Source organism: Diadema antillarum, unplaced genomic scaffold, assembly GCF_040938485.1.
Source record: "Diadema antillarum isolate AM-2024a unplaced genomic scaffold, OU_Dant_1.0 seq00000717_RagTag, whole genome shotgun sequence".
NCBI lineage: Eukaryota > Metazoa > Echinodermata > Echinoidea > Diadematoida > Diadematidae > Diadema > Diadema antillarum.
Window position 1 is genome coordinate 1,062,732 of NW_027271621.1, and position 21,399 is coordinate 1,084,130.

Below are 21,399 nucleotides of genomic sequence, written 5' to 3' on the forward strand. Positions count from 1 at the left end.
TCCACCTGTCTTGACACGGGTACAGAAATAGATCGAACGTTTATTGACCTTGAGTCGGGTCAGACTCACAAAAAAAAGAGGAAGAAGAAACCACGTCAGAGATGGAGTGATCAGATTGCAGGGAGAGAGAGAGAGAGAGAGAGAGAGAGAGGAAGAGGGAAAGACACATTTTCACAAACCTGCCCCGTTATGACGCAATCGTGGAGAACAGTGCCAGTAGCTCCATGATACAGTCGAGGATGGAATCAGAGCTTGAAGCTCCTTGATGGAATAAAGCCCATCCCATACTCACGACTATAGGACTGACAGAGTTTGGATCCTGAACAAGTCACAGCAGCTTCAGCATAAACGAGTTGTTTTTTGTTTTGTTTTGTTTTTTCAAATCCAAAGTCGGTCAGTCATAGTCGTGAGTCGTATTCCAATAGTGTGCGGCGGGCTTAGGATATGTAGGTCACTCTTTGGCCTTTAGTTCGGCCTGCACTAATTTATTCATTTATTTATTTTATTTTATTTTTTTTGTATTTCAAAGTTACGTTGGTGTTTTCATTATGCAGATGGTGCATTATAGTAGGCCTATGATAAGTGGCCTATTGGCCCCAAAACATGATTTTAGACTGAAAATAATCCGAGTTACGTGTTTGTTTTTTATTTTTTATTTTTACATACAGATTATATTCAGATTGACAGTGTAAATCATTAATCGATCGATTTTCAAGGAAAATGGACTTACCGGATTATTTTTTTTCTTTCGAACACGCTCTTCTTCCTTCAGAGAAACACAAAACCTCCACATTCAACTCCAAAGGGAGGAAAATCAAGCTGCGCATACCGAGGTTGAGGTAACATAAGTAAATCCAAGTTCTGTGAGTTTCAGAGGAATATCGCAAGATCTTGTGGGTGGTATACTAGTACTTTAGTAAGCTTCAGTTTGATTGTAGTTATGAACTACCTATTTACGACGCCAGTGTAGCCACGGGTATGAGCATGTCGCTGTAATAATATTGTGCGACACAACAGAAGCCTGCAACATTGTGTGCGACATCCTCGAGAATTGGCGACATGCATGTTCTAACTATATAAGTGTTATCAAATTTGTGAAAAACACGTGTAAAACTTGTGGGACGACAAACTCATATGTTGGCTGAACTCTATTTCATTTTTTTTTTAAAGAATATTTTATTCTCCATCAATGGTATTTCGTTTATGCATCGATACAAGGTACTCCATCATCTCTTTATTGTTTTAGGGGGTTTCGTGTTGACAAAGTCGAGTATTTGGCTGCAAAAATTGCGGTGAGCTACCTGTGGTGTATGGCTGGTGCGTGTTCCACGTGTTTATAGGGCATAGTGAAAATTCAAGGAAAAAAACACCTACAACCCAAACGAATTGAAACAGAACGCGCAGTGGTACGGGGAAAAGACACTGCGTGCGAACATCTTCATTAAAAAAAAAAATAAATAAAAAAAATAAAAATAAAAAATGTCGCTACGGCGACAGGTGTATGCCTCCGCAATAATGCAGGTCTATAGTACAATGTCTTGACCATGTGTGATGACAGTTTCACACAATTGGCAAGATATTAAAATGACAGGTTTGCCACAAATGTGCTGAATGTTCACTTTCCTAGAACTATCAATTGGATGAATGATTAAAACGTCAGAGTGCAGGTATTTGGGGGAACTGATGATTTTTACTGGACTTTTGACCCTTTTATAAGTTTATGCATTGAGTAATTTTCAAGGTATTGAGAAAAAATATAAATTCAGTATCAAATGGTAAAATGTTATTATCTAAACCTGGCCTTTGACCTTTGACCTCACAGTTCCAAAGAGAATCACTGTTAGGTAGAACATGCATAAATATGTAAGTTTCATGATAACACCTTGAGTTACTTTTGAGATATGGAGGAAGAAGTGCAATTTAGCACTTTCACTTGACCTTTCACCTTTTGGCACGAAACTTCCCGCAGAATATATATTGGGTTATACATGCATACATCAAGTTAAAAAAATCCTCCAGGCATTGCATAAATATAAGAAAAGTAGTGATATTTTGAGGAGTTGACCTTGAACTTTGACCCCTGACCTTTGACCCATGATCCCCAACTTCCCTAGATAATCACTGCCCATCGGTTCATATATATACTAAGTTCCATGAAGATACCTTGAACCATTTGCGAGATATGGAGAAAAACATGAAATTTCAACCTTTTTTCACAAAATAACCTGTGACCTTTGACCTTTGACCCCGTGACCCTAAAATCCAAACAAAGTATTATCCCCCAGGATATACCCTCATACCAAGTTTGATGCAAAACCACCTGACGGTTCTTGAGATATTGACAAAAACAAAACGGGACGGACGTACGGACGGACGGACGCCCCGAAAACAATGCCTCCGGCCACTTCGTTGGCGGAGAAAAGAGAAAAGAGCAAAATCCCACGATAGCAAGGTGCCACAGACTTGGCAAAGAGGGGTGGGGGGAGGGGGAGGGGGAGGGGGAGGGGGAGGGGGGAGGGCGGAGGGTAAACCACAAATCCGCGCGGTGGCGCATTCCTGCTGAGGTCATAAACAGTCTGGGGCCTGCGGGAATGAAAAGGATGTTTCGAAGCGAGCTCAAGTCGAAGACTCCGGGGAAGACCACTGGCAGGATTGCAATCGTTACCTGATTCTACATTTCTTTCAATCAATTGACGTAAAATAATGTCATTTTTTCTATTTTCTTTATATCTTTCCTGAAATATATCCCACTGCCCTCCAAAGGGGGAAGATTCTCTATCATTATTCTTTCTTTTCTGACGGTGACTCAGAGGTGCTTGATTATAAAAAGGGAAAATCATGTTACTGTTCGTCACTCTGCAAGTTCGTTGTTCTGAGAGAGAAACACTTTCGTTATTTTTATGGTTCCTTGATTTGAACACGGGTGTTCGTTCATCCTGAAACGAAATAAATTTCGTACCACGTATAGGACCTAATTCGTTTTCAGAATAAAAATGTTCGGATTATAACTAACGCCTTCATATTCGGAGCAACAGATGGATCTGGAACAGGAATTTGGGGACCCGGATTGACGAACCTTATACATGACGTGTACTTATCCCCCAAAGTAATGGATACCGTGCAAAGAAATTAACGATGTCAAAAAGGGAGATTAGTTTCCCGCCAATTCCCCCTTCCGTCAATACTAAGGCTCCTACTTCGGAAGTATAGGTCTGTCTCTCGTTGCTCGATAAAGAAAAAGAAAAAGAAATGAACAACGTCAAAATAAACAAGAACAGAATAAACGCATGTTCGCCTATCGTGGGGCATCTATGCAATACTGTTACCTTGGATGATATCCTCACCCTCACCATCGTGTAATTCCTATATAAGAAAGCAATTAATAATTATGTTTTGCACTGGATGTTATGAAAATGTATGTGATCTGGTATCCCGACGTAATGTAAATGATTATGTTACATGAAGAAGGCTGTTCGTGGGTGGTATTCGAATACTGTTTTGTATAATTATGATTTCGTTATGTGTAGATTATGTGCGTATAATAAGAGTTTCATTTTAAATGGAGTTTCAATCAATTCTATTATTCATGTCAAATTGGATTCCTCGGAAGACCATCACGACCATGAATGCCGAGTTGCGAGCAGGGCAATCCATACGTTTACCTTTGGTTATAATACCATGTTATTATAGTTGAAATGTATCATTGTTACCTTGGGACTTTACGGTGAATCATTTATTAACAGACAATCAAATATCTCCCACTGCCCAAGGGGAAACATATCAAACTAAGAATGACATCTAAGTTCATTTTTGCTTTTAAGATTTCCCCTCCCGTCTGACAATAATTTTCTGAAACATCCACCAGTGCCGGATGTAGAATGTTTATTCCGAAGGTGATATCCGACAATGAAGTACAAAGGCTTGATACTCCGATGAATTAGAATCACAAGCTTACGCAATGCTATTTTACGAAGAACACTCTTCGGATATATGTTGAAGATTAGTGCCTAAACATTACCTATAAACCAAAACAATCGTAGCATATGTATACTAGCTAGGCCTTCTAAATAACCAATAAAACATTTAAACGAATTAATAATTGCCTATAAATAATCGGCAGCACCCCTCAAGTATTTCAAGAAACAACTACATGTATATGTCTTGTGCAAAACAATTCCTGCATATTTTTTGAATGTGGCAAGATATAATGCGAACATGAGATTGTGAGTTATAAGAACAATTTCAATATTGAGCTGAGTTCAGCAGATGTCATAAAATATCTTCGGATCTCGTTCATGAGGACATGCCAGCAGAATTTGGGTAAATGAAATGCAGCCATTTCCAGTGGAACTAATGGTAGATCAATGTTATTGCCGTATCCTTGGAGTAAAATGTCGCCGGGGCGCGGGACAATTCATTGTGGTGTCTTCGAAGGAAACATCACCGGAGCAAGTGTTGGTGGTTCAGTCGTCGGCGGAGCAATCATTGTCGACGGAGCAGATGTCGTTGGGGTGATGTTGTGGAGCACATTCTCGCGGAGCGAATTAATGTCAGTGGAGCATAAAGACTGACCTCTCTTTGATACATACGTATACTCATGGACACAAAAGAAACATTAGCCAATGGTATAAAGGGTATAGTGGTCGGACATTTCCATCGCCTTGATGTTACCATTTTGCAAAGAATCTACAAATTTTAGTAACATACATTCACCAAAATTAATGTCATACCGTACATTTCTGGATGCTGAAAATAATTAGAAGCTGACCTATTTCACTCAGCCGTGACAAAGGTGAAAAGTTTACGTTTTCTCTGTTGTTCCGGATTAAAGAAAAACAAAATAACGTCACCATGATTAATTTCCTATTATGACAATGTGTGGGAAGGGATAATGTGTTATTCATATTTTTTGCGGTACATCAATGATCATTGATGCGACTTGACTTGACATCATCTTGAAGTTCATCAGGACGTGTTTCCAGTGACGTTCATTTACTGGTGCTATATAGGGACAGCATGTCATGTTTTTACGGAGCGTTGTTCAATCTGTTAAAAACAATATAAAAAACATACATAACGATATGTGCACAGGAAATTACAATCCTCTGATAATTTATGACAATAATAATGAGATGTGATGTTTATGGCTTATTTGCAATACATTGCACTCCCGTTACAACGAACACGGTAATAACGAAGCAAAACTTCTGTTCCCAAAATGTTCGCCATTAAAGTCTGTGTTAAAAAGATTCGCTTATAACGAACACGTTTATAGCGAAATTTTCGTTATAACGAAGTCTTTTCCGAGCGCCACTGACAAAGAAAAACAAAAGAAATGTGCTCTGTTATAACGAAATGCGGATCGCTTCCGAAAATACGTAGCGGAACAAGCATTTATAGCGTCTCTGCGTGGGCGAATGCTTCACAATACTGCGTTTTCGATCCGTGTGTCACGCACAAGTTTTCGAGGAGAACTTGCATTATTGTTAAACAATCTGACAATAATCTGAAATTGAGTAAGGTTCCTTATTACAAAACACAAAGATTCTGATACACCTAAATGTCCGTTAGTTCGGAAATGAAACAGTGTTTGTTCACGAACATTTTGGCGTTATTCCAAAGATTCGTTATTCCGAAAAAAAAATAAAAATATGGTTCTTATTACGACGGTGCGTTTGTCCGAAAATGATAGGAATTCCAAACATTCATTAATTGGAACATTAAAAAAACAACAACCTAAAACAACAACAAAACAAAAAAAACCCCAAAAACAAACAAACAAACAAAAAACGTTTCGTTAATCCAGAAAAGAAAAGGTAAGTCCACTAACAAATCTTAGGAATTGCAAACCTTATAATCGTCTTATAAGAAAACTGAACCTTCGAAATACGTAACCTGTGTCATTTTTTTTTTTAAATTAACAAACCTTCCACGGAATGACAAACTTTATTACATTTTCGGATTAAAAAACCTTCGCAACAACGAATCTTCGGAATAGTGATCCTTTCTCAGTTAGTAAATTACAAACCTTTGGAATGACGAACCTGATCATTTTAATTTCCGATCGACGAACCTTCGGACATTACAAACAACTTTATGCTCTCTTTTAATTGTAATATTCAAACGAAATTTAAAAGGTCCCATTCCATTTTACATAGCTTTCCAGTGTATTCAGCAAACAGAACATCATAATTTATATGCGTGGTTTCCTTGTTTTTGTGTAATATTGTATTTGTTCGGTTATAACGAAACTTCGTTATAACGAAAGAAAACTGCCCCCATGCCCCCTATAGGGTATAGTTAGTTCTCTTTTCTTTTAAAATGTATATCATCAAGGTTCTGCAGTGACCACGGGTATATTATTTTTGATATTTGTTTTTAGGAAGGAAACAACCCCGTAACGAGGGGGCATTGGTGGCACGAGAAACTGAAGGGGAAAAAATGCATGGGGGAGCCTTTTTTTCCTATTCAGCCGATTAATCCCGAGTGGGGCACCAGAAAGAAATAAAAAAGAAAGGATGCAATATATATATCTTATATATATATATATATACGTGTGATACATACCTGATGGCATACGTGTAGAGCTGTCCACCGTTGCTTGTTATACCGGTCGAACACGAAGCCACCTCGATCACTACTGATTATAGCTTACTATAACACGAAGCCCCCTCGATCTCCATTGGGATTGTGTTATGTGAAAGAGATTGCATAAGATTATGCTCTTGTCATGACATTTGTCATCATGAAAAAAGGGAAAAGACGGTCGCACAATCACAGATGGAAGAGGTCTTTGATTTGCTTTGTTGTTGTTGTTGTTGTTGACAAAATTGTCTCACAGAATCACCTGATAAGCAAACAAACCAGTCCTCTTCACATTAATTTTTTTCTGCCAATTCTCTCCACAAAATTGGCCGCTAAGCAAAAACAACAACAAAAAATAATACAAACAAAACCAGCACATGACTGTGGTAATCAATTCCATCAAATCACCTGCCCAAACAACAAGCAAACATGTTATACATAAAACGCATATTAGGCCCTACTAATTGTAAAAACAAACAGTCAGTAAAACAACTAGAAAACATAACATTTCGGAATACGTCTTTCTTGGTCAATCAGGCCTGCGCATACTACGCTACGAAAAAAAAAAATAAGAAAAAAATGTCCGGCATAAAATGCTACATGCCAAGCGTCAATATCCATGATAGGCCTATGCCTACTCTGATGGCAACGTTGACCATGTAAATAATCGTCATTAACAATCGGATTTTCTATATTATGTTAGTTAGCGATTTTTTTTTCTTTTTGACTAGACAGCCCATTCATTGTCAGAATGAGCAAAAGAAAAAAAAAGGCTGTGAAGACTTTTTTTAAAAATAATTTCTTTCATTTTTTTGTTTAAATCTTGACCTGACAGCACATATGTCGAGAGAAGTGTTTTTCTTCGATAAGCATATGAACAGTAACATGGCAATTGAACATTATTCTAGAAGAACGCTACATGTATACCATCTTGCAGCACAGTTCCATTACACACTCTTTGACTGCACACAGTACACAGGTACCACGTGAATGGAGCAATGAAGCAAAAACAAACAAAAACGAAAACAAAAACCCGAAAACAATAATAATCTAAACAGGATTAGCATTTCTGTACAATCTGTCGACAAATCATCTGCTCAAACAAAAAACATTGTCGCGTTCTGCACAAAACGCATATAGGCCCTACTAAATCTGTAAAACAACAACAACAAAATAAATAACCCGAACCTTTCGGAATCCATATAATTCTTTGACACTCAGACCTATGCTATTTACGCTAAGAAAAAATGGACAAATGGAAAAATGTCAAGCATAAATGCTACGTTGCAACTGATATACGTCGATGTAGGGCAATTTGTCAATCAGCTGCAATGAAAACATCTCGACGGAAGAATTTCATGAATTTGAATAAAATTAATGCTTCGTGCCAAGCGTCATGTACTGCACCAACTCTGGCAACGTATAGTGTATAGACGATCATCAGTAACAACCGAGCTGGGTTTGTTTTTGTTGTTGTTGGTTTGTTGTTGATGTTTTAGTTAGGTTTAGTCGGCGATTGTTTTCTTTTTTTACTTGACAGCTGATTTATCGACATAATCGGCCAAAAAAAGGAAAAAAAAAGTGCAGACAATTTTTGATTTCAAACAACAAAACCCAAAATAATATTAATAGTAATCAAAACAGGATTAGTGGTCATCAATATTATTCTGTCAACAGATCGCCTGACAAAACAAAACCAAACAAAACGAAAACACAATTAAACACGTCTTCCATAAAACGCATATAGGCCCAACTAATTTGAAAAACAATCAGTAAAAGTACGCTGAGAAAAAAAGAAGAAGAAAAGGAATGAAATTAAGAAAGAAATGCTCAGCATATACAGGCTGAAGCGTCAACTATGGCAACGTTGACCGTGTGTAGATCATCAAGCTGTTTTTACTTCTGTAGGTTTAGTTGACGATATTTAGTGCATTTTTTTTTATTGGACTGCTCATTTAGGCTATGGACAGAGTTGGCAAAAACGATGCAAAGATTGTTATTGATTTTTTGATTTGGCTTGTCAGCACTTACGGCGAGAGAATTGCTTTTCTTTCATCATAAATGATATAGTGTAAAAACCATGGCAAATTGAACAAGACCCTGTCGCCATTACACGCCGGCCGCAGTAACTACGCACAGAACACAGGTAGGCCCTACCATGCTGGACAAACAAATCAAAAAAAAAAAAAAAAACAAGAAAACCCTAAAACGACAATAACACAAACAGGATTAGCAAATTTGGTTGTCAGTTCTCTCGACAAATCACCTGACCAACAACAAACATGTCCTACAATCGCAAAACGTATCTCAATAGGCCCCACTAATTTGAAAATTACAAACAATCAGTACAAAAAAAAAAAACAGAAAAAAGGCAAAACAAAAATCCTTTCGATTTCGGATTATGTCTTTCTCTGACAATCAGGCCTATGCAACTAAAAAATTAAATAAAAAAATTAAGATTAGAAATGAACAGCATGTGGTACGTGCGGAAGCGTCAACATCTACCGACTGCATGGCAACTTTGGCTGTGTAGATGATCATCAGTAATAAATACATGAGAGCTGTTGTTCTTTCTTAGGTTTACTTGGCATTTTTTCTTTACTTGATTGTGTGATCATGTATCGTCACTAACAAAAGGATCGTTTCCCTCATTTCAGTCTTGTTTTGCAGATGTGCCTTTTTCAGACAGAAATGTCTTTGAATAGATACAGATGATGAGGAGCAGCAATACCTGAGATCATGAGAAATTTTGTGTCAATCATGCACGGCCACCTGTAGGCCTACATCTCAAAAGCGTCTCAAAGACAGTTTTAGCATGCTTTAGGGTACTGCTTTGATCCCATGATTGTCACCGCAAGCAAGCCGGGAGAAGAACAAGATGGAGATTCGATAAATCTAAAACTATATGCGCAGAAGAAAATAACGCAGAAAAATCAAATGAAGTGAATGTGCAGTCTTGAGGTGTATGTTAGGAAATCATACCTCAAAGCAAACACTTTCGCTAGGGAAAAGCAGGCAGTTTTTAAAAGAAATGATGGAAGAATGATTGTCACTTGTGATCTCAATATTTCACTTTTCCGTAGCATATTCCAGAGCACAAAAAAAAAAAGAAGGAAAAAAAAAAAGGGATCGGTATTCATAGAGGACAGGTATATCCTGTAGGGAAGGTATTATGCGTGTGCAAAAATGTGTACGATGAATGTCCTTGTACTAGTAGGCCTATATTAGGTCCATGGCCTGTCAACAAATCACCCGACGAACAACAAACACGTCCTTCACAAAACGTACAGGCCCACTATTGTTTACTCTTTTTTTTTTTTTTTTACTTGGAAGCTCATTTATCGACAGAATAACAAAAACAAGAAAAATGGGAGGGCTACCTTTGATTGTTTGTTTCAGTTATTTTATCTGTTCTTGTCAACACATAATATGGCGAGAGAATCTTATTGTTTATTATAGCATGAAAACATGGCAATTGAACATGCATTTCGGACCGCCTCTATATAGATCTGCAGAACAGTCCACTAACACGCAACTCGCAGCTGGTCGTATGAATACTAACAGTACCCAAGTACATAATACGTGTAATACGTTAGTAGCTTGCAACGGGGCGAACGAACGAAGCCAGCTCGCTTGCCATGGCCACGCATGTACCATCCACTAGTATACAAATGATGCACAGGATAGAGTGCGTTAGTGTAGGCGTAGTGCACTCGAGGGTATTTACAATTGTGAAACATGCACGAGGCGAAGCCGAGTGCATGTTGCACTACATTGTAAATACCCGAGAGTGAGCTACGCCTACACTAACGCCACGAAATAATCCTGTGCATCATTTGTTTTATAAAATGGGTCGAAAATTCGAAAACTAACATCATTTTTCAGCGTTTTTCACGTACCTTTGTGGTTCAAGACGTCCGAAGATGTTCGTCCCAAACTTTTACGCACGTCGCACTCGCGGAAGTCCCGCACATACAGTACAGTGTGTATAAGTATAATGGGGGGTTGGGTTTCCGGACACCCGCATGAAAACTTACTTATTTTACATAGAACATGCACCCTTTACCTTAAAGACTTGATATAGACTCCTCATATAGGCCTACTAGACAACATACTCTGAAAACGGCGTGAGAATTAACCTGCTAAATCGTTGGATTTGCTCTTCAAAGTGACTCCATGTACGCGTCCGGTCCCATAACGCTTGGTCTACTGTACTGTACAAAGTGTACGTATAGTACAGTATACGTACGTACGCCACATATATGCACAAGGGAAGACAGGCCGGCCGGCCGGCAGCCCGAACTAGAAGTTGTTTACAGGATTGACAGCGCGTACGCGTATGCATGCAATTCATCAAAGGAGCCGCCGCGCGCACAGACGATCGGCAATCTACCATAGGATTACAGGCAGTGCAGTTGTACTGAAGTAAAGGAAGGAGGTGTGTCTCATTTCAGCGCTTCCTATTGGCTACATTCTTGAACCCATTTTATAATACAGTGATTGGCATTGTCATAGCGAACGGAAGCCAGTACGATATCGCCACGGACTACATTGTTCAGTGGACTGAATCCACTCTTTGGTGGAAGCATGACTAGCAAAGAGTATCGACTTTTTGGTGGAAGCAGGGAGGTCTCACCTCCCTGGTGGAAGGCAAAGAGTGGGGAAAGCGCGTGGGGCATGTGTACAATATGGGTACTAGATAGCATGCTCATGGCCACCCACGTGCACAGTATACGGTTGGCCCATCCATGCCCCCATGATACGTACACACAACATACACCGCACAGGGGTATCATTCGATCGTACACTACTGGACGTCGGACATAAAACGCACACAGTGGCTATACACACAATGTACGCAGTTGTCGACAGCTTGCTCTGCTATAAACGGATCGCGGATCGTAGCCTCTGGGATGCGGTCGCGCTTGTGTACAGTACACTTCAGTAGTATATCACAGAGCTCTCTCAAGACTTCTGTAAGTAGTATAGTATCAGTAGTATCCGAAAACCGACTTTCTTCTCGGGACCGCAAGGGGGCGTTGTGAATCATGCGCTCGAGACCAAATCCTTCCGTTTTAAACGAGCCGTTATTTTGCGAGAGTCACTACTGCAGTTCTCATCTAAATTGACGTTCTAGTAATCAAACATGAGTTATAATGCTCCCTAAGCATCATACTGACTAGCAGTTATATCCTGATACTTTGAATCATGGTTTCACTCGGTGAAATGCACCTTAACAGGAACTCCATTTTATCTTTAAGAGAAACTTCTTGCTCTTTTGTGCAAGGTATTAGACGGAGGTTTGTTGAATATCTTATAACATTTTCATGGCTTGTGCAAAATGTTACCATTTCAAACTCCCTGAATATCCAGTATTTGGAAATGCTCAAATCATATCTAATCAATAGTCCAAAGTGAATAGCATCATTATCTACTTTCTTGTTATTGCGACCGTACATCATAATATATAGAGTAGAATGCTCACTTGAAATTCTTCATTTCATCGTGTTTGTCACATAATCAATCATCTTTTTCAATGATTTGAATATGTTTTGGATGTTCTTGTGAGAATGTAGGTAATGGTAAGATATTGTGGTGGTGGTTACAATATGCTGGTTTGTTATAACAGCAGGTACTGTATATACACTGTACATGTTTGGGAGATGCAAAATACTAGTAAGTATTTCAAGAGTTCCCACATGGAGAATGTTTCATTGTCATATATGTTTTGTAATACAAACTCCCACATGGAGACATTTTTCTGTCTTTTTGGTTTCTTTCCTTCTTCCCTTTTCCTATGACCTCCCGTATGGAGGCATTTATTATTGTGAGCTCCCTGGTGAAGACATTTTATTAACATAAGAGTAACTCATAACAGCATTTGATCTTTTTATGATATGTCTTGATTTAATCTCAGTACAGTTAAGTAATTTGCCCACAGCTATATTTCAATATGGCCCCATTTATTTCTATTTCTCTTTTTCCATAAACGCACACATGATAACAGCAGGATTTGTCTTTTACTTTCACAGGTGTACAGAGGATTGTTGCCACATCAAGTCTGTCTCAGAGTATAAAGGGCATTTTCACTGCTGGTAAGTGTAATGGCACTTTAAAAAAAAAAAGAAAAAAAAAAGATCAGTAATTTGGTGCAAAATCACCCAAAATGTTTATTCTTATGTCAAAATTAAGAGCAACAAAATCAATAGTAGGAGATTAATTTTGTAACAAAATTATTAGCGGGGAAGTGATATTGTATTAAACAGAACCAGACACATTTCCTTTGGGCGCACCATAGCAAAAAACCTGGCCCATTGCCCCCATCGTACTCAGTGTAAACAGGCCTTAATGGTGTGGGGTAACATTTACAACGTGTATGACCAGTGCCTTTTGAAAGATTGATGTTAAGGTGAAGAAGTAGTGATTAACAAAGCTTTCTGGTAAAGTGACACATGAAGTTCAGGTCAGACACCTACCAGTTTGGGAGAAATAAAGATGACCATGCCTGAAAATGACTTATTGCTCTATTTTTTTTTTTTTTTTTTGTGAAAACCATGACACTTTTATTTATACAGTTTTCTTTTGACAATGTCTTATCTTGTATCTTTACATGTAGTTTTAAATGATGTAAGGAATCGGAAAGTGCAACTGTTTGCAACAGATTCACATGCAGTCAAAAGACTATAGGGAATAATTTTCCTGGTATCTCATTGCAATTTGCTATGCATTTTAACACCACTGCTATACAAACTAACTTTTGTGTAGCAATTTTCTTCCATAGAAGTGTACAGGATGCCACTTAAAATATTGTTCATCAGCTGAAATTGCTAATCAAATATGAATTGGAAAATTATTCCCTGGACTACAAAGACAATTATTTCTGATTTCTTAACCTTAAGGTGTCTGTCATTGATGTGATATTGTAATGATTTAACTACGCTTGTACTTGTAAATAGAAGTCATATTGAGTTGTCATACCCTTCACCTATCATGTTATCATGTAGTACAGTAAACCTCGGATAAGTCGACGTCGAGTGAGTCGAAAATCACTTAACTCGAAGCAAAATAAAAAGTCCCGATTTTTCCCTATGTATTTTCTCTAAGAAATATTTGGATAAGCCGAAGTACGAGAGTCGAATTTCGGCTGTGTCGAAGTAAAACATTCAGTCCCTTTTGTACAAAATACACGTAGTTTACATCACTTGAGCCGAAGAAGATTTGTCTGGCATTCTCATTACATTTAGAGGAGAACAAAAAAATGGGCATGTCGCAGAACCCCGTCCCTGGCCTGCTGCAGTCGAAAGCATGCACACTCACCGTACCGCTCTGCACGCATGTCAAATACATACACATGTATACATGTATACACACAGCACATCGATCCATATACTTTATCCATACACACAGCACATCCATACTTCACTGTACTTTATCCATGTCAAGCCAGAACTCCTTGGTCAACCAATCGCTGCTTTAATATTTTAGTGACAGGCCAAGTGGGCGGAGCTTGTTTGTGCGTGCCCGGCTGGCTGTATACTTTTGTTCAATGGAGGTGGGATGGGCCTGGGAGAGTGTTTGTCTCAGGGTAGGTTGACAGAGATGGCTACCTATGTTGCCCCATAGACATAGCACATGCACATTGCCACATTAGCGCAGACATTCTCAGAACTACGTTTAACTACTAGTATTGATACAAATTCCATGTTCAATTTAGAACAAAATAAGAACATTATCTTCAAGAACAGACAAATTTGAATGCAAACACACACACGCACGCACACACACACACACATGCATGCAAATGTACTATAATACATGTACATAACTGTGAGTCGAAAAAAAAAAATCGACTCTCGCGAGAGTCGAATTTCACTTAAGTCGACGCATTTTTGTCAGTCCCGAGAGCTTCGACTCATGCGAGGTTTACTGTATTACTATCACTTGTAACCACACTGTTTATTTTTATGGTGCATTTATTTTACTTTGGCCTCTTGTTTAGGAGTCACCAAGACCTTGAGGTACAGTGGACAAAAATTGTTGAAAATGCAGCAAGGAGGAGCTAAGCTGAGGTAGCATTAAGGATTGGACAGGTTGATGGTTGTTACCATGTTTACCTCTTAAGCGTACATGTACATGTATCATCAAGGACTTAACAGGTTGGAGGTCATTGTGAGTTCGCATGTCATAGCCTGAAGTACTCAATGTGGGACACCACTTGGACCATTTGGTATTAGCATGTGATAACTCCTTTTTGATCACCTATGCAATGTACATCATTCCAAAGATGGATGAACACATCGTCAAGAAAGTGTATGGACTCACTCATGTGACTTTCATGTACTTGGTAGCCTTTCCAACTTCATTGCTCCCAAAAAGTATGCAAGTACACAAATAGGTGGCCATTGAACAGTGCTTGTAGATGGCCATTCAAACAATGGACCACAGTTGGTGTCTAGTGTGCTAAAATATTTAGCACTCGTCATTTTGGCTGCTACTTCCTCCACTGTTTTTATCGGATAGTGTGCACGACGAATGGCATCATTGAGATGTTTTGGGTCTAAATATAAGCGCACTTTGTCAGAATTTTTCTTTGCTACGATGACCACGTTATTCACCCATGGTGTTGGTTCATCTTGTTTTACTATCACTATACTATTTATATTTCCTCAGGAATGGTGAAAATTGAGCAAAAAGTAAAATATGATTTTACCCTCTTTCAAGGTTGCTGAATCTGAATCTAGATGATGCAACTCTTGCAACCTTGATGATTTTCAGATATTCAATATGGCCACCAAAAAAGCCCCAAAATGGCCGCCCAAATCTAAAGTTCCTATACATTATGTTATCACTGGTGAAATTGAAAAATAAGAAGTGATAGTTCTGATTTCGAGGTTGCTGAATCCGAATCGCGATGGCCCAACTCTTGTGTCCTTGAGGGCTGTGAGATATTCAAGATGGCCGCCAAAAAAACGCTAGAAAAGCCCCCAAAATGGCAGCGAAAATCTGTAATTCCTATGTGTTTCCTTATGAAAGGTAAAACATTAAAAAAAGGGCTTTAATCTATTTTAAGGTTGCTTACTCTGAATCTGGATAACTCTTGCACCCTTGAGGGTTTTGAAATATTCAAGATGGAAACCATATTGAATATCCATATTTCTTATGACATAGCAAATTCTGATCTGAAATATGGTGGACAGAATGTGACATGGAAACAAATTGTTCACATTTTCATTCACATTTCAAGTGAGCATTTTTTTTTTTTTTCACATCGATTGAAATGACATTCAAAATAATTTCCACAGTGGTAATCTTTACTAAAGATACTTTGTAGATAGAAATGTCAATGCACATTAATACATTTACGGGCAGTGTCTATTGCTAGATCTTTTCTCACAAAGACAAAAAACTTGAATCTTCTGCACACAGATGAAGATAATGAATTAGCTGACCAAAAAGGAATAAAGACAGCTCTGACAATGGCAGTTGGTTAATAAACTAACAGCTGATGATGAAGTAACTCAATTTATATTCTGCTTTAACCTTCTGATCATATTCTCAAAAGAGGCTGCCACATTGCTGCCACTTTTAGATACTCATGGAATGTTTGTAGTGTGTGTAATGGTCACCTTTCTTAACTATTGGACTATCAAGTGCAGAGTCACTTTAACGACTAGCATAAACGTTTCTTAGACCAGAGGACAAAATGACACAGCAGAAACAAAAAAGTGGCGTCTTTAGTCCCTATTAACCTGATGTAATTTACAACCACCACTCAATACATGTATTGCCAGAGGGACAGTTGACTCGCCAATAATTGCAGACACCACTGATGAGTCCAAAGCCAACAGTTTGGCTGCGTTCGTCGACTTTCGTGCAGTGTAAAAGCATGACAGCATAACAAGCGATGCTGGTATCCTTTTTTTCTTCATGGCCTCTGTAATGTGGCGCTCGTATACATACGTACCTACGTAGGGGATGTGAAAGTAGTTTTGGAAGCCAAGGTATGGGTCTTACGTACACTGTAGTTTTGAAGCGTAATGGAGTAGGGGATGCAGATTTACCCACAGTAGGGGATGAGGAGGGAGTTGGGAAGGCCAAGGTATGGGGCCTAGTTTTGAAGGATGGTAGTGTGGTAGGGAATGCTGATTTATCCACAGCTTACTCAACTGTGGAGGCACGTCAAAAGACTGACCCTAACTTTTGAATATGCATTGAAAATCTTCATCAGAAAGCATTAACTTCATCACCTTTGTTTTTCCTTTGCCATAAAATGCACTTACTGAATCACAACCAGTGAATGAATGCAATCCAATGAGAGCTTCAGATGCATCTTTACCATAATGATTATGAACTGCTGTAACATCTACAACTTGTATGGTATGAGCTACAATGTAAGTTCCCCCTAACAGTGGGGAACAGAACTCTGCTATGCATTTCACAGTAATTGCCACAGTGTAAGCTTCGTGAATCAAAGGATTTCGTCTGCTCCAAACATATCCTCAACACTGAGGGCTGCCCTCTTGTGCAGCAGTGTCAGCTCATCCTCCAAAGCTTGTATTCTTCTGTCCCGTATTGTCTGCAGAGCTTTCGCTTCGCGTGCATCCACAATCCCTCCATGCTGTTGATGTGGATAATTCAATCCACGGGGTCCACAAACTGATGTTTGTGAATGACGACGTTGTGGAAATAGACGCTGTGATCCATTGTGTGGGGCAGGATATACCCAGCCCATTCATCCGTCAAAATGTGAGTGCCGCGCAGGCATCACTATTTGACTATGGGTTCGAGTGTCTCCCTGTCTCGGCTTTCCACTTCCTGCAGAACGCATCCCCCCGATCCTCTTTCAATGGCACCAAGAACTCAGTGACCCTCCCTCCACTTGCCGCGGTGGTACTTCCTGTGGAAGTATTTCGACTCGTTGATTTCGACTGCAACGGGATTGCCCTCCTCGTTGTAATCCCCCAGCTGTCTGAAATATTTGATTTCGTGTTGGCTGCAAACTTCCCGAAGGAAATTGGTCCAAGCACACGTTGTGTGATGCCCCATGTTGATGTGCTTCTGTATGAACATTTTCACACCAGAGGTAGGTTGGGAAGACATCTCCACACGTATCCCTCGCTTCTCGTAGAACAGATCTCCTTGATCCTCTTTCGTTGGCACCCAGAACTCGGTGACCCTCCCTCCACTCGCCCTGTGGGACTTCCTGTGGAAATACTTAGATTCATCTATTTCTACCACAATTGGATTTCCCACCTCGTCGAACCCCCCAAGCTGTCGAAAATGCTCAATTTCATGCTGGCTGCACACTTCCCTCAGAAAATTTGTCCATGCACACGCGTTGTGACGACTCACGTTCGTGTGCTTCTGTATGAACTCCAGTGGTACATTTTCACACCACGGGTAGATGAGAAAGACCAAGTCTTTGAGTGGCATGTGACTCTGGGAGAAGTAACTTTCCCAGCGGACGGAGATCCGATTCCTACATTGCACGCATCTCCACACGTATCCCTCGCTTCTCGTAGAACACATCTATCCTAATGAGAAACTCACGTCCAAGTATTAATAAGTGATGTCAAAATTGGTTGGTGAATGTGATGATCGCGAAGAGTTCCCTTCGTGTCATTCAATACCTCTGCTGGGCCTTTGTCAACATTTTGCTTGCGAAGGCGATCAGTCGCTCGAGGTACTGCCCCGTGGAAGAGTCCCACTGACGTTGGGACAATGTCGCTCCTTTCCCATAATTAGATGCATCAGTGTCCAAAATATAGATGGCATTATCCTTTGGATAAGCCATTACCTTATCACTGGATAGGTGTTCTTTCAGTGTCCGAAATGTGGACTCACAGTTGTCATTCCATGTGTATTTCACCCCAGACTCGAGAAGGCGGTTGAGTGGGCGTGCTATGCTGGCAAAACCCTTAATGAACCTCCTATAATAGGAGCAGAATCCCAAGAATGAACGAATGTCATTTGTATTGCGGGGGGGTTGGCCACTCAGCCACGCTCTTCACCTTGTCGGGGTTTGCCTTTACTCCTTCTGGTGTAACAACATGTTGGAGAAACAACACTTCCGACTGAAAAAGTGAGCACTTAGTAGGTTACAAATATGAATAATATAAGGATTAAAACACACCTCTTTGCCTGCCTTTAATCTGATGACAAATTAAAGCCCTCCAGGATTCCTAGCAGAGATCCCCACGTACACCACTACAGTGACACAACATATACATGCACGGAGCTGTTGAAAATGCTCAATTTCATGCTGGCTGCACACTTCCCTCAGAAAATTTGTCCATGCACGCGCGTTGTGACGACTCACGTTCGTGTGCTTCTGTATGAACTCCAGTGGTACATTTTCACACCACAGGTAGATGAGAAAGACCAAGTCTTTGAGTGGCACGTGACTCTGGGAGAAGTAACTTTCCCAGCGGACGGAGATCCGATTCCTACATTGCACGCATCTCCACACGTATCCCTCGCTTCTCGTAGAACACATCTATCCTAATGAGAAACTCACATCCAAGTAAGTGATGTCAAAATTGGTTGGTGAATGTGATGATCGCGAAGAGTTCCCTTCGTGTCATTCAATACCTCTGCTGGGCCTTTGTCAACATTTTGCTTGCGAAGGCGATCAGTCGCTCGAGGTACTGCCCCGTGGAAGAGTCCCACTGACGTTGGGACAATGTCGCTCCTTTTCCATAATTAGATGCATCAGTGTCCAAAATATAGATGGCATTATCCTTTGGATAAGCCATTACCTTATCACTGGATAGGTGTTCTTTCAGTGTCCGAAATGTGGACTCACAGTTGTCATTCCATGTGTATTTCACCCCAGACTCGAGAAGGCGGTTGAGTGGGCGTGCTATGCTGGCAAAACCCTTAATGAACCTCCTATAATAGGAGCAGAGTCCCAAGAATGAACGAATGTCATTTGTATTGCGGGGGGGTTGGCCACTCAGCCACGCTCTTCACCTTGTCGGGGTTTGCCTTTACTCCTTCTGGTGTAACAACATGTCGGAGAAACAACACTTCCGACTGAAAAAGTGAGCACTTAGTAGGTTACAAATATGAATAATATAAGAATTAAAACACACCTCTTTGCCTGCCTTTAATCTGATGACAAATTAAAGCCCTCCAGGATTCCTGGCAGAGATCCCCACGTACAACCAACTCTACATTGTGGCTTCAAAACGTGTGTGTCTACAGTGACACAACATATACATGCACGGAGCTGTTGAAAATGCTCAATTTCATGCTGGCTGCACACTTCCCTCAGAAAATTTGTCCACGCACACGCGTTGTGACGACTCACGTTCGTATGCTTCTGTATGAACTCCAGTGGTACATTTTCACACCACAGGTAGATGAGAAAGACCAAGTCTTTGAGTGGCACGTGACTCTGGGAGAAGTAACTTTCTCAGCGGACGGAGATCCGATTCCTACATTGCACGCATCTCCACACGTATCCCTCGCTTCTCGTAGAACACATCTCCTTGATCCTCTTTCGTTGGCACCCAGAACTCGGTGACCCTCCCTCCACTCGCCCTGTGGGACTTCCTGTGGAAATACTTAGATTCATCTATTTCTACCACAATTGGATTTCCCACCTCGTCGAACCCCCCAAGCTGTCGAAAATGCTCAATTTCATGCTGGCTGCACACTTCCCTCAGAAAATTTGTCCATGCACACGCGTTGTGACGACTCACGTTCGTGTGCTTCTGTATGAACTCCAGTGGTACATTTTCACACCACAGGTAGATGAGAAAGACCAAGTCTTTGAGTGGCACGTGACTCTGGGAGAAGTAACTTTCCCAGCGGACGGAGATCCGATTCCTACATTGCACGCATCTCCACACGTATCCCTCGCTTCTCGTAGAACACATCTATCCTAATGAGAAACTCACGTCCAAGTATTAATAAGTGATGTCAAAATTGGTTGGTGAATGTGATGATCGCGAAGAGTTCCCTTCGTGTCATTCAATACCTCTGCTGGGCCTTTGTCAACATTTTGCTTGCGAAGGCGATCAGTCGCTCGAGGTACTGCCCCGTGGAAGAGTCCCACTGACGTTGGGACAATGTCGCTCCTTTCCCATAATTAGATGCATCAGTGTCCAAAATATAGATGGCATTATCCTTTGGATAAGCCATTACCTTATCACTGGATAGGTGTTCTTTCAGTGTCCGAAATGTGGACTCACAGTTGTCATTCCATGTGTATTTCACCCCAGACTCGAGAAGGCGGTTGAGTGGGCGTGCTATGCTGGCAAAACCCTTAATGAACCTCCTATAATAGGAGCAGAATCCCAAGAATGAACGAATGTCATTTGTATTGCGGGGGGGTTGGCCACTCAGCCACGCTCTTCACCTTGTCGGGGTTTGCCTTTACTCCTTCTGGTGTAACAACATGTTGGAGAAACAACACTTCCGACTGAAAAAGTGAGCACTTAGTAGGTTACAAATATGAATAATATAAGGATTAAAACACACCTCTTTGCCTGCCTTTAATCTGATGACAAATTAAAGCCCTCCAGGATTCCTAGCAGAGATCCCCACGTACACCACTACAGTGACACAACATATACATGCACGGAGCTGTTGAAAATGCTCAATTTCATGCTGGCTGCACACTTCCCTCAGAAAATTTGTCCATGCACGCGCGTTGTGACGACTCACGTTCGTGTGCTTCTGTATGAACTCCAGTGGTACATTTTCACACCACAGGTAGATGAGAAAGACCAAGTCTTTGAGTGGCACGTGACTCTGGGAGAAGTAACTTTCCCAGCGGACGGAGATCCGATTCCTACATTGCACGCA

The 21,399-nt window shown here is 40.4% G+C and overlaps 1 protein-coding gene across 1 annotated transcript in view; it reads left to right on the top strand.

Moving 5' to 3' along the window:
* Positions 1 to 14,787, top strand: part of LOC139737974 (phosphatidate cytidylyltransferase, mitochondrial-like) — a 30,818-nt gene extending 16,031 nt beyond the window's left edge. The window contains exons 7-8 of the mRNA XM_071648641.1: positions 12,618 to 12,680; positions 14,585 to 14,787. Of these exons, the coding sequence (XP_071504742.1) occupies positions 12,618 to 12,680; positions 14,585 to 14,658 (137 nt within the window). The 3' untranslated portion in view covers positions 14,659 to 14,787. The remainder of the gene's footprint in view (positions 1 to 12,617; positions 12,681 to 14,584) is intronic.
* The last annotated feature ends 6,612 nt before the right edge of the window (positions 14,788 to 21,399 follow it).